General features: G+C 43.8%; 1 protein-coding gene across 1 annotated transcript in view; it reads left to right on the forward strand.

Moving 5' to 3' along the window:
• The window catches only part of lmo3 (LIM domain only 3), a 50,525-nt gene that overhangs the window by 5,946 nt on the left and 29,579 nt on the right, over positions 1-15,000 (forward strand). Inside the window, exon 2 of the mRNA XM_084049705.1 lies at positions 7,500-7,713. Coding sequence (XP_083905831.1) covers positions 7,508-7,713 — 206 coding nt within the window. The 5' untranslated portion in view covers positions 7,500-7,507. The remainder of the gene's footprint in view (positions 1-7,499; positions 7,714-15,000) is intronic.

A 15,000-nucleotide genomic window follows, 5' to 3' on the forward strand; every position in this document is an offset into this window, starting at 1 on the left:
GTGTGTGTGTGTGTGTGTGTGTGTGTGTGTGTGTGTGTGTGTAGCTCTTTATCTAAAAACGTCGGTGGGTTTCAAACTAAAACTCAGTTTTTATTAAACATAAAACAGACAGATTGTGAAGTCGTCCGTCGGTCAGATCAAAGGCGTTTAGTGGTGGACACTCGTTAACGAGCTGAAAGACTCGTTTTACATCCTGGAGTTTAAGCTGTTAATTGGCTGGATAGCATTGTAAGACGGGTGGGGGGGGCGTGCTTGACTGACTCTGCCATGCAGTCCTTCTTCCCCCCCCCCCGTACACACACACACACACACACACACACACACACACACACACACACAGGGCCGGTGGAGGGCTGATCGCTGCTCTAGGCGAGATTCATTTGATGCGCCCCCGCGCGCGCAATTTTTTTACGCGGTTATGGGCGGATTATAATACTTTTTTTTGTGTCTTTAGTTACTTTATTTCGGTTTTAGGGTTAGGGTTAGGTTAGGTTAGGTTAGGGTTAGGGTTAGGGTTAGGTTAGGGTTAGGTTAGGGTTAGGTTAGGGTTAGGTTAGGGTTAGGTTATTTAATTTTTTTCCCCCGACATTTTTCTGCCGCCTCTCCAACTGGCGCTCTACGCGGCCGCCTAGGTCGCCTGTATGGACGCGCCGGCCCTGCACACACACACACACACACACACACACACACACACACACACACACACACACACACACACACACACACACACACACACACACACACACACACACACACACACACACACAAAACATAGCAGATCTAAAGGCTATTTGTTGTGTTACTTGTTGTGTGACACTAGTATGATGTATGTTTGAAATGAGGAGATGTGAGTTTTCTGCCCAGCAAGAACTAAATGCTGTAAAAACTATGCTGTGTTCCTTTAACTCTGTTAACTACACTCTCAGAGTTACAGACCTGTAAGGGTCCATTTGGTTCTATTTACACTCTCAGAGTTACAGACCTGTAAGGGTCCATTTGGTTCCAAATGGATACATTACTGTGTAACAGGAAATATAGTCTAAAGATATTTGTAAAAGAGAAAGCTGTGTGTGTGTGTGTGTGTGTGTGTGTGTGTGTGTGTGTGTGTGTGTGTGTGTGTGTGTGTGTGTGTGTGTGTGTGTGTGTGTGTGTGTGTGTGTCAGTGGGGGTGTTGTTCAGTTAGAATACTAATTAGGGGGTCTTTATGGTGCGAGGCCACATTGTGCCCCCAACAAAAGACCCCCCCCCCACCCCCACCCCCCCCCACCCCACACACACACACACACACACACACACACACACACACACACACACCCTGCTTAGGACCTAACAATACAGCCCCCCCCCCACCACCCCCGTGTTGGCCACTCCCACTAGAGAGAGAGAGAGAGAGAGAGAGAGAGAGAGAGAGAGAGAGAGAGAGAGAGAGAGAGAGAGAGAGAGAGAGAGAGAGAGAGAGAGAGAGAGAGAGAGAGAGAACTCAACTGAAGAACTGAAAGACTACAATTTGAAACCCTGTCTGTCTGTCTGTCTGTGTGTGTGTGTGTGTGTGTGTGTGTGTGTGTGTGTGTGTGTGTGTGTGTGTGTGTGTGTGTGTGTGTGTGTGTGTGTGTGTGTGTGTGTGTGTGTGTGTGTGTGTGTGTGTGTGTGTGTGGGTGTGTGTGTGTGGGTGTGTGTGTGAGACTATTTACCTTGTGGTTTAGGCACTAGAGCTTATATTCTATTTATTCCGATGTCACACACTGTATGATAATTAGAATAGTAAGGCTTTGTGTTTTAATGTCCTGTCCTCTGTCCACCATGTCCTCTCATGGCTATGAGCTTGTAGATCTGCTACAGGAATGTTAAAATGCCACATAATGACACATACATACAGTAATATATATAGAATTCATAGGTCTACGTAAAAAAAGAAAGTACACGTTGTGAGCTTGTAGATCTGTTACTTTTGGAAAATGATTGAAAACGTCAGAACATTTTTCAACATGGAAACGATTGTGACAGTTTATGCAAAATAATTGTGATTATCTCAAATAATTGGTGATTATTATATTAGACAATAATTGTGACAGACCTCGTTAGGAGTGTGTTTTACACTATGGTCACAAGCCTTAATTATCCTCTCCTCCGCTTTTAGTTTATTAAATGTAAACAGCATGAGTTGCAGGTTTAGTTTCAAATGTACAGATTATTGTCTCTGCCAGGCCGAAGGCATGGTGGAGAGTATGTTTTCGTTTGATTTCCTTTGGTTCCACCAAGCTAACATTGGTCAAGCTTCACGTGACACGTGACAATATGTTGAAAGGGTGTGCTTTGATTGGCTAGCGAGACGTATGACGAAATACATACCTATAAATAGGTGAGTCACTTCGAAACATTGCGGTGCATGTTTCGAAGTGACATCAGTGCCTTCAGCCAAGCTAACATTTAGTCAGGAGATATTATCAGAAAAAGTTACAATCTTGGAATAAATTCCTTACCAAAAATCCTCACCAATGTGGGTCTGCTGGCGGAGACTTGTGCTCCGAGGAGCACATTTTCTAGTTATTATTATTATTTTGATAGTTTACTTTAGATATTTTTTAGCAAAACAAAAAGCAGAATGAACGTAGGCCATGGGTAGCTTGGTGCAAAGTTTGTTCTAGCAAATTAGCAACAATATTTCAGTAGGTTTGGTTTAAAAGTGTCTCTTTGGACAGGCATATAAATGCTGTGTCACAGCCCAGGCTGGGTGAGGGCAGTGTGTAACCTTTAGTACTTTCACAACGATGGCAAGGCAGGCAGACAGGCAACTTTTAACACACTTTATTTAACACACTTTATTTAACACACTTTATTTAACACACTTTATTTAACACACTTTATTTAACACTTTATTTAACACACTTTATTTAACACACTTTATTTAACACACTTTATTTCCCCCAAGTGTCAGTCAGTACAACACAGTGGCAAAAACTACAGAGACCAGTGGTCTCCTCAGAGACTAGTAAAGACCAGTGGTCTCCTTAGAGACTAGTATAGACCAGTGGTCTCCTCAGAGACTAGTAAAGACCAGTGGTCTCCTTAGAGACTAGTAAAGCCCAGTGGTCTCCTTAGAGACTAGTAAAGACCAGTGGTCTCCATAGAGACTAGTAAAGACCAGTGGTCTCCTTAGAGACTAGTAAAGACCAGTGGTCTCCTTAGAGAATAGTAAAGACCAGTGGTCTCCTTAGAGACTAGTAAAGACCAGTGGTCTCCTTAGAGACTAGTAAAGCCCAGTGGTCTCCTTAGAGACTAGTAAAGACCAGTGGTCTCCTTAGAGACTAGTAAAGACCAGTGGTCTCCATAGAGACTAGTAAAGACCAGTGGTCTCCTCAGAGACTAGTAAAGACCAGTGGTCTCCATAGAGACTAGTAAAGACCAGTGGTCTCCTTAGAGACTAGTAAAGACCAGTGGTCTCCTTAGAGACTAGTAAAGACCAGTGGTCTCCTTAGAGACTAGTAAAGACCAGTGGTCTCCTTAGAGACTAGTAAAGACCAGTGGTCTCCTTAGAGACTAGTAAAGACCAGTGGTCTCCTTAGAGACTAGTAAAGACCAGTGGTCTCCTTAGAGACTAGTAAAGACCAGTGGTCTCCTTAGAGACTAGTAAAGACCAGTGGTCTCCTTAGAGACTAGTAAAGACCAGTGGTCTCCATAGAGACTAGTAAAGACCAGTGGTCTCCTTAGAGACTAGTAAAGACCAGTGGTCTCCTTAGAGACTAGTAAAGACCAGTGGTCTCCATAGAGACTAGTAAAGACCAGTGGTCTCCTTAGAGACTAGTAAAGACCAGTGGTCTCCTTAGAGACTAGAAAAGACCAGTGGTCTCCATAGAGACTAGTAAAGACCAGTGGTCTCCTTAGAGACTAGTAAAGACCAGTGGTCTCCTTAGAGACTAGAAAAGACCAGTGGTCTCCTTAGAGACTAGTAAAGACCAGTGGTCTCCTTAGAGACTAGTAAAGACCAGTGGTCTCCTTAGAGACTAGTAAAGACCAGTGGTCTCCTTAGAGACTAGTAAAGACCAGTGGTCTCCTTAGAGACTAGTAAAGACCAGTGGTCTCCATAGAGACTAGTAAAGACCAGTGGTCTCCATAGAGACTAGTAAAGACCAGTGGTCTCCTTAGAGACTGTAAAAAGACCAGTGGTCTCCTTAGAGACTAGTAAAGACCAGTGGTCTCCTTAGAGACTAGTAAAGACCAGTGGTCTCCTTAGAGACTAGTAAAGACCAGTGGTCTCCTTAGAGACTAGTAAAGACCAGTGGTCTCCTTAGAGACTAGTAAAGACCAGTGGTCTCCATAGAGACTAGTAAAGACCAGTGGTCTCCTTAGAGACTAGTAAAGACCAGTGGTCTCCATAGAGACTAGTAAAGACCAGTGGTCTCCATAGAGACTAGTAAAGACCAGGGGTCTCCATAGAGACTAGTAAAGACCAGTGGTCTCTTTAGAGACTAGTAAAGACCAGTGGTCTCCTTAGAGACTAGTAAAGACCAGTGGTCTCCATAGAGACTAGTAAAGACCAGTGGTCTCCATAGAGACTAGTAAAGACCAGTGGTCTCCATAGAGACTAGTAAAGACCAGTGGTCTCCTTAGAGACTAGTAAAGACCAGTGGTCTCCTTAGAGACTAGTAAAGCCCAGTGGTCTCCTTAGAGACTAGTAAAGACCAGTGGTCTCCTTAGAGACTAGTAAAGACCAGTGGTCTCCTTAGAGACTAGTAAAGACCAGTGGTCTCCATAGAGACTAGTAAAGACCAGTGGTCTCCTTAGAGACTAGTAAAGACCAGTGGTCTCCATAGAGACTAGTAAAGACCAGTGGTCTCCTTAAAGACTAGTAAAGACCAGTGGTCTCCTTAGAGACTAGTAAAGACCAGTGGTCTCCTTAGAGACTAGTAAAGACCAGTGGTCTCCATAGAGACTAGTAAAGACCAGTGGTCTCCATAGAGACTAGTAAAGACCAGTGGTCTCTTTAGAGACTAGTAAAGACCAGTGGTCTCCTTAGAGACTAGTAAAGACCAGTGGTCTCCATAGAGACTAGTAAAGACCAGTGGTCTCCTTAGAGACTAGTAAAGACCAGTGGTCTCCTTAGAGACTAGTAAAGACCAGTGGTCTCCTTAGAGACTAGTAAAGACCAGTGGTCTCCATAGAGACTAGAAAAGACCAGTGGTCTCCTTAGAGACTAGAAAAGACCAGTGGTCTCCATAGAGACTAGAAAAGACCAGTGGTCTCCTTAGAGACTAGAAAAGACCAGTGGTCTCCTTAGAGACTAGTAAAGACCAGTGGTCTCCTTAGAGACTAGTAAAGACCAGTGGTCTCCTCAGAGACTAGTAAAGACCAGTGGTCTCCTTAGAGACTAGTAAAGACCAGTGGTCTCCTTAGAGACTAGTAAAGACCAGTGGTCTCCATAGAGACTAGTAAAGACCAGTGGTCTCCTTAGAGACTAGTGAAGACCAGTGGTCTCCTTAGAGACTAGTAAAGACCAGTGGTCTCCTTAGAGACTAGAGAAGACCAGTGGTCTCCTTAGAGACTAGTAAAGACCAGTGGTCTCCTTAGAGACTAGTAAAGACCAGTGGTCTCCATAGAGACTAGTAAAGACCAGTGGTCTCCATAGAGACTACAGAAGCTGTGATCTCTCTCAGCAGACAGCAGACTGCAGCTCAGCCCTCTATAGCCCCATGGCCCCTCCCACCAGAACGAACCAAATACTGTCACTTCTGTTCACGAGCTATAAACAGACACACATTACATTAGGTACATTCCATTTAAGCTTGTAGATCTCTGCTTTTTGCCAAGCTTGTAGATCTCTGCTTTTGCCTTCAATGTAATGTTCAGTGTCCTTCTTTGACACAGACAAAACCCCTCCTGGACCCCTCCTGGCCAAATGGTTTGGCCCAAGTTGGTCCCAATGAGTTGCAGGTGTGTCTCCTGACAAACCTATAATATAACCTGTTAGTGTTTGAATAAAGAACCTTAAAGTCTTTCTGTCGTTGATGCTGTCACACTGTCACACGCTGTCACACTGTCACACGCTGTCACACTGTCACACGCTGTCACACTGTCACACGCTGTCACACTGTCACACGCTGTCACACTGTCACACTGTCACACTGTCACACGCTGTCACACTGTCACACGCTGTCACACTGTCACACACTGTCACACTGTCACACTGTCACACTGTCACACGCTGTCACACTGTCACACGCTGTCACACTGTCACACACTGTCACACTGTCACACGCTGTCACACTGTCACACGCTGTCACACTGTCACACTGTCACACTGTCACACGCTGTCACACTGTCACACGCTGTCACACTGTCACACGCTGTCACACTGTCACACGCTGTCACACTGTCACACGCTGTCACACTGTCACACACTGTCACACTGTCACACGCTGTCACACTGTCACACGCTGTCACACGCTGTCACACTGTCACACGCTGTCACACTGTCACACGCTGTCAGACATTATCAGTGGTGGAAAAAGTACTCAAATGTTTTACTTAAGTAAAGCTAGCAATACCACATTATAAAAATACTCTGTTGCAAGTAAAAGGCCCGTGTTCAAAATGATACTTGGGTAAAAGTACACAAGTATTGGCATCAAAATATACTTAAAGTACCAAAAGTAAAAGTAGTAAATGTTTAAAAATAGCAGATCTACAAGCTCACAACGCGTCGCCATATTTTCAAATAGCCTATGTATAAAATAGGGCTAAAGTGGTTAATGTATGTTTTTATAATAATTAATATCTGCAAAGTAACTAGTAACTAAAGTTTTCAAATAATTGTAGTGGAGTAAAAGTATAATATTTGCCTCTGAGATGTAGTGGAGCAGAAGTAAAAGTATAAAACATTGGAAATGCTCCAGTAAAGTAAAAATACGTCAACATTAGTACAGTACTCGTTCAGCGCGGCCCCGTTTTGTCAACGGGGGGGGGGGGGGGGGCATCATCAGTCGTATCAAAACACAAGTTGACTGACAGTCAATGGCACATTACTCGCTGCTATATATATATTATTATATCACTACATAATGTTATATTATTATATCACTACATAATGTTATATTATTATATCACTACATAATGTTATATTATTATATCACTACATAATGTTATATTATTATATCACTACATAATGTTATATTATTATATCACTACATAGTGTTACATCATTGACCTAAATGGCGTTATATCAACAAGGACCGTCTCAACTTTTCTCTGCTCTGTGGAAAATCCTGGCGACACAACGTTATAGATTCACCACGGGGGAAAACTTGGACGTCCCGGCCGCGTTCTCACGGACCGGTGGTTGGGAACCCCTGTGTTAAGGCGTCTGTAGGAGAACAGACTATCGTTGCATAGAAGAAGAAGCTGAGTTTTAAACTGTAAACGTTCTCTCCGTCTCCCGTCCAGGTATCCTGAGTTTTAAATGGTAAAACTCTAAAACTGGTCTTTCTCTCTTGTTTCCCCTCCAGGTATCCAGATGCTGTCTGTCCAGCCGGACACCAAGCCTAAAGGCTGTGCCGGCTGCCAGAGGAAGATCAAGGACCGCTACCTGCTGAAGGCTCTGGATAAATACTGGCATGAGGACTGTCTGAAGTGTGCCTGCTGTGACTGTAGGCTGGGAGAGGTGGGCTCTACGCTCTACACCAAGGCCAACCTCATCCTGTGTAGGAGAGACTACCTACGGTAAGGGTTAAACACACACACACACACACACACACACACACACACACACACACACACACACACACACACACACACACACACACACACACACACACACACACACACACACACACACACACCATAACTGATGTGGGAAAAAAAAGAAAATAACTGACTCCATGTGAGACATGTGTGTGTGTGTGTGTGTGTGTGTGTGTGTGTGTGTGTGTGTGTGTGTGTGTGTGTGTGTGTGTGTGTGTGTGTGTGTGTGTGTGTGTGTGTGGTGTCTGCATCACTAAGACATACAACAGTATGTTTTACTGCATTGTATTAGTAATAGTAACTTGTAGATCTGCTCTTTTCGGCACACAGCTGAGTATAGATCAGAAATTATGACACCATCACAGCCTGTTGGACTGAATCTACTGTAGTTTAAGCTCTTATTTATCTTATGATATTTAGACTAACACCAGACTCAACCATCACCTTCCAGGTGGTGTTTCATTCATACGTTGACATGTTGCTGTTTTAGAAATGATGAACTCAGCATGAACTATTACAGCACTAATGGGGCCCCTCTAGGGGTCCCGGACCCCCCAGTCGAAGACCCCTGGTCTAAAGGTTTGACAGTTATCTTCATTTGTAAACCGTTTTAACCCCTGGTTTAGAGTTTTGTCTGATTGTCTCCACCAGGCCGAAAGGCATGGCGAGAGAGTATGTTTTACCCCCTGTCCGTCCGTCCGTGTGTAATTCTGTCATTTTGTGAACAGCTAATCTCCGGCACCGTTGGCTTGATGGCAGTGAAACTGTGCACACACACTCCATGGATACCAGAGCAGAACCTCTGCCCCACATTTTTCACATACAGTAGGCCTTTGATAGCGCCACCAGGAGGTCAAATTTAGCTAAACACATTTTTAGAACAAAATACCTCAAATCATGCAGTGGCCGATTGCCGTGCACGGTCTAGGAATAAATGGCACCCTTTTCACATTGGCCTATTATAGCGCCACCAGGAGGCCAAAATAACCTACCTGACCTGGCGGAGACCTGTGTTCCGAGGAGTACTTTTTCTAGTTTATACTCAGTTACATGCTGGTGTTGCACACCAAAAACTGTGTGTGTGTGTGTGTGTGTGTGTGTGTGTGTGTGTGTGTGTGTGTGTGTGTGTGTGTGTGTGTGTGTGTGTGTGTGTGTGTGTGTGTGTGTGTGTGTGTGTGCGTGCGTGCGTGCGTGCGTGCGTGCGTGCGTGCGTGCGTGCGTGCGTGCGTGCGTGCGTGCGTGCGTGCGTGCGTGTGTGCGTCCAACACGGTCATGCAGTTTGATTCCCTGCAAGTCGACCGTTATTTTGTCATTCTGTATTCAAAGTGAAACGCATGGCATCCGAATCAATACACACTGTGTGTGTGTGTGTGTGTGTGTGTGTGTGTGTGTGTGTGTGTGTGTGTGTGTGTGTGGTTAAATTAGATTTCCCAAAAAGAGCAGATGAGTCTCACACACATGCAGCTTTAAGCCCCTTTCCTCCTCCCATCCCCTCGCCCCCCGTCCCACAGAGATAAAGCTTTGACACGCGGCTCGCTGCCCCCCCCCCCCCCCCCCCCCCCCCTCCCCTCCGTTCACCGTCACGGACTCAGGACGGCAGATGAAAAAATAATAATAATACAAAATAAGGGGGAGGGCTCAGGGGGGGGAATACATTTTACATGGTTGTCGGGCAGAAACCTTGTATCTCCATGTTTACATTTGTTTTGAAACCACTAAATTTCTCCCTAATTTAGTGGTTATGCCAATTAATTAATTAATATCTGTGATGTCACTGTGATGTCACTGTGATATCACTACACACCTGGCAGTGAGGAGCACCCCCCGGGGGGGTGTGTTCCTATACGATCTCACCACGATGGATTCGTTTGTAAGTTTGTGGGCGTGTCAGTTAGTTGTGGTATCCGCCCCTTTGCACCTTTTGCTTTACTCATATCCAGTAATGTAAAGTAAGTACATTTACTCAAGTATTGTACTCATGTACAATTTTGAGGCCTTTTTTTTACTTTACTGGAGTATTTCCAATTTTCAGTACTTTTAATTCTACTCCACTACATCTCACACTTTTACTCCACTACAATTATTTGAAAACTTTAGCTACTTTACAGATATAAATTATTATATTATAAAACATACATTAACCACTTTAGCCCTATTTTATACGCGTGTGTGTGTGTGTGTGTGTGTGTGTGTGTGTGTGTGTGTGTGTGTGTGTGCGTGTGCGCGCGCGCGTGTGTGTGTGTGTGTGTGTGTGTGTGTGTGTGTGTGCGCGTGCGCGTGTGCGTGTGTGTGTGTGTGTGAATATAAATGAGTCGTCTGCATCGTGCTCTACATGGCCCGTTATCTCGGGCTCTGATAGCCGGGCTCGCCAAAACGTGGGTAATAAATAAATGTGGTTGTTTGACGTGTGGACCTGTGAGGCTCTGTGAGGTTCTGCTCCGCTTCTTACAATCTGACTAAAACCCAGCGTTGAGGAAAATTGAAGTTGGATTAAAAAATATATATGGAAAAAAAAAGCTAAGCTCAGAGTGAATAAGAGAGATAAATAAATGTGTGTTTGAGGCTTTGCTGCTGAGGTGAATATTTACACTTTTTTTCTCCTCCGTTGCTGTCAGAGTGAAAACCTTCTATGTCCAAAACCATTACTTTATATTATCGTTTGTTTATTTAAATATCCTAAAGTAATGAAAATAGCAGCGATGTGAGCTTGTAGATCAGTGTGATGTGAGCTTGTAGATCAGTGTGATGTGAGCTTGTAGATCAGTGTGATGTGAGCTTGTAGATCAGTGTGATGTGAGCTTGTAGATCAGTGTGATATGAGCTTGTAGATCAGTGTGAGATGTGAGCTTGTAGATCAGAACAGTGATGTGAGCTTGTAGATCAGTGTGATATGTGAGCTTGTAGATCTGTGTTATGTGAGCTTGTAGATCAGTGTGATGTGAGCTTGTAGATCAGTGTGATGTGAGCTTGTAGATCAGTGTGATGTGAGCTTGTAGATCAGTGTGATATGAGCTTGTAGATCAGTGTGATGTGAGCTTGTAGATCAGAACAGTGATGTGAGCTTGTAGATCAGAACAGTGATGTGAGTTTGTAGATCAGAACAGTGATGTGAGTTTGTAGATCAGAACAGTGATGTGAGCTTGTAGATCAGTGTGATGTGAGCTTGTAGATCAGTGTGATATGTGAGCTTGTAGATCAGAACAGTGATGTGAGCTTGTAGATCAGTGTGATATGTGAGCTTGTAGATCAGTGTGATGTGAGCTTGTAGATCAGTGGGATATGTGAGCTTGTAGATCAGAACAGTGATGTGAGCTTGTAGATCAGTGTGATATGTGAGCTTGTAGATCAGTGTGATGTGAGCTTGTAGATCAGTGTGATATGTGAGCTTGTAGATCAGAACGGTGATGTGAACTTGTAGATCAGTGTGATATGTGAGCTTGTAGATCAGAACAGTGATGTGAGTTTGTAGATCAGTGTGATATGTGAGCTTGTAGATCAGAACAGTGATGTGAGTTTGTAGATCAGTGTGATATGTGAGCTTGTAGATCAGAACAGTGATGTGAGTTTGTAGATCAGTGTGATGTGGTCACTCGTTCATTTACCAAAACATTTTAAATCATTTAAACTTGTAGATACCAGGTTTCTGTCTGACATAACGGCCAATCGGCCATATATGAAAAAAAAGTGAATAGACAGATAAATAAATGTGTTATTTGAGGCTTTAGCTGCTGCTGCTGAGGTGAATATATATATATATATATATATATATATATATATATATATATATATATATATATATATATATATATATTATATTTACACTTTTCCATTACCTGAAGCCCAAAAGGCCTTTGAACTCCCTGAGCGGGAACACACTGCTGTTTGTTGTCTGCTGGTCTCTCTCTCTGTCTCTCTGTCTCTCTCTGTCTCTCTCTGTCTGTCTGTCTGTCTGTCTGTCTGTCTGTCTGTCTGTCTGTCTGTCTGTCTGTCTGTCTGTCTGTCTGTCTGTCTGTCTGTCTGTCTCTCTCTCTCTCTCTCTCTCTCTCTCTCTCTCTCTCTCTCTCTCTCTCTCTCACTCTCTCTGTTTGTAATTCAAATCTTTGCTCCTGGGGGTCCCTGGAACAACATATTTGGAGATGGGGGTCCGCAGCCAAATACATATCATTCTGGGGGTCCTTGACATGAAAAAGTGTGAGAAGCACTGATATAGACTTAGTGATACGGTCCTGAGTTTACAACTGTTCAGTATCTACTCCAGACCTCTGCACAACGCTCACATTGGGAGTAGATCAGCTACTTTTGGTTAAAGTTCCCCGTAGAATAGTGATGCTGTACGAACAAAAAGAGGGACCGTCAGGATATAATTCATAAATGTAAGTTTGCTCATCCTGGCGCTTCATTCACTATTTCAGGAATAAATGGCTTTGCACAAAATGTTAACTATATAAAGATTAGTGTTGATTTTGACAGCAAATTTTTATTTAGTTTTAGTCATAGTCTTTTGAATAAAATTCCATTTTAGTTTTAGTCATATTTTAGTCATCTGAAATGTTTTAGTTTTAGTCTAGTTTTAGTCGACTAAATATCATAAGATTATAGTCGACTGAATCTACAGTTGATTTAGTCGACTAAAATGTATTTTGGCGGTGCCTTGATGGCGGTCGTAATGACTGATTTTACACTTGGTTGCACTCTGAAAATAGCAGATCTACAAGCTCACAACGCGTCGCAGCGCGACGCGTTGTGAGCTTGTAGATCTGCTATTTTCAGAGTGCAACACCCGAGCGCAACCAAACATAAAATGATCTCTTCTCCACTAGTCATTTTAGTCTAGTTTATATTTGTTGACGAAATTGTCAATATATTTAGTCTTAGTTTTAGTCATCGTAACTTTGTTTTATTTAGTTTTTATTTAGTTTTCGTCAGTGAAAAAAAGGTAGTCGACGAACATTTTTCGTCATAGTTTTAGTCGACGAAATCAACACTGATAAAGATAACGATGTGGCCATCATCCACATTGATCTATTCTTATATTCTTCATTATTCTATACCTGCATATGATTCTATGCATGTATGTTTTCATCCACGGCTCTGGTCCAGCTGTATGAAACGTCAGAAGTCACCGCGCACTTTGCCCTCGTTTTGAAATGACGCTAGAGTTGCGTTCCGGTCCTGTGAGGCCAACGGGTCGACCACGCCGTCCTCGCAAATAATCCTCTCCTCCTCACTGGGGCGGGGCTTAGGGCGCGAGTGGAGGACGCCAGGAGAGTGAGCGAGTTTGGGGGATTGGAATGTAACTCTATGGAGATGAGAACTTTCCGTGTGAATGTAGCTCTATGGAGATGAGAGCTTTCTGTGTGAATGTAGCTCTATGGAGATGAGAGCTTTCTGTGTTCTTCTTCTTCGAGTCCATAGCAATCTTAGATGTCGTTCTGCCAGTATGGGGCACAGGCCACAGCTGATGGAGTAGGTTCTGCCAGGTCCTCTGGACTGCACCGGGGGGCGTCGGCACATTCCAGCAGGTTGTCTGCTCTGATCCACAGCTGCACGTGTCTTCTGCTGTGTGATTCCAGGCTTTCATCAGTGCTTTGCACCTCCCCTGTTCCACACGCAGTCTATTTAGTGACTTCCAGGTTGTCCAGCTGAGGTCGTGGCCACTAGCGAGGCTTTCCGTTGGTATGATCCCTCTGTCCAGCCATTCAAGAGCTCGTGTGTTGTTACTTTCATTCATCTTCCCAGATGTTGGTCCTTGCTGCTTGTTTGGTTGTCTGGAGGGGCACGACTGTGTGCACAAAACTGGCTCTGGATGGGAGCCTGCGTGGAGGTGCTACATGGTCTCCAGATTCAGGTGCCAGTATATCATCAATCCCTGCTGCTTTTCCGGGTTTCAGCTTCCCCATTGCAGTTTCGAGTTCTTCTATGTCGAAGGGTTGGGTGAGAGGGCTGGTTGTGGTTGGTCTGATACCACTGTGCGATGGTGTTCTCCTGTGGGTCGGCGGCGGTGTTGGTTACGACCGTTGGCCACTAGCTGTGATGCAACAGAGTTTGCTGTGACCGTTGTGATTATGGGTGGAGTGGTGTGGTCTTCGCTAAGACGGCGGATTGTAGCCCATGCCTTCCTGCTGTTATTTGTCATGTTGGTGTTCTCTATCATTTCCTTCCAGACTTTCCTTCGTTCTTCCCCAACTTCACTGATCAGGGTCTCTCCAAGTTCCATGGTGGTAGAGGAGAAAGGGTCCTTATTGTAGTCCTCATAGTAGGCTTTCAGCAGGTCGCTGGATGTTTCTGATAGCCCAGGAATATACTGTGTCTGGCATCCTCTGGGAATGTGACGTCTGGCTGACCTTTTTACCAAGTCTGTGAAGTTGGAGTAGTTGTTGGGAAATGGTGGTATTTTAGATATGGAATGCTCTATCTCCTGTTGGAATGACAACCAGTCAGCTTTCCGTAGGTTGAACCTCCTGCGGAATGGGGCGGTGGTTGCTTGGAGAGCAGATCTAACAGTGATGGCAATTGGCCGGTGCTGGGTATGGGGTAGGGTTTAACATTTTCCGGGAAATAGCTAATTTTAATTCCCGGGAATTTTCAGACCTTTTCCCGGGCTTCCCGGGAATTCCCGTTAAATAGCTAATTTTAATTCCCGGGAATTTTCAGACCTTTTCCCGGGCTTCCCGGGAATTCCCGTTAAAGGGTAAAAAAAAAAAAAAAGTGCCCACTAAAATGCATTTATATGTACATACTTAAATAGCCAATTTTACACCGAGGTGCCCAAATGTCCCTATTGTGTCCACCTATGAACTTGCACTAATAATGACTTAAGTTGATTTTTTAAAAAGCATATAAATATAATATATAAATATAATAGCCTATAGTGCCCTGCCCTGGCGGAGATCTGCCTTGTTGCGCAGCAGCGGGTGAAGACAATTAACTTAAACTATAGGAGCTGCGCTCAAAACGCACTCAAACAATGTCAAACTCTAGCTGCTGAAATAAACGTTCCATTTGTATCATTATTGACAAGAGAATGTGCAAAGGTATTATTTATTCATTGTCCATCAGAGCGCCGGTGAGGTCACAGTTTATCTCTACTTTTGTAGGATATTGATTTGATAGCCTAAACTTGTAATTTGTTTGCAGTTATTAATTTATATTAGGCTACTTGCTGGATATTATAAGACTCCGTTTGGGGATGTTGGCTGTATGTTGTCTATTAATCTATATTTTGTTGTTGATCAAATGTGGGGTTTTGTAGTGTGATTTTGATGT

Source organism: Gymnoscopelus microlampas (genome assembly GCF_963454915.1).
Source record: "Gymnoscopelus microlampas genome assembly, chromosome: 23".
In the NCBI taxonomy this organism is placed as follows: domain Eukaryota; kingdom Metazoa; phylum Chordata; class Actinopteri; order Myctophiformes; family Myctophidae; genus Gymnoscopelus; species Gymnoscopelus microlampas.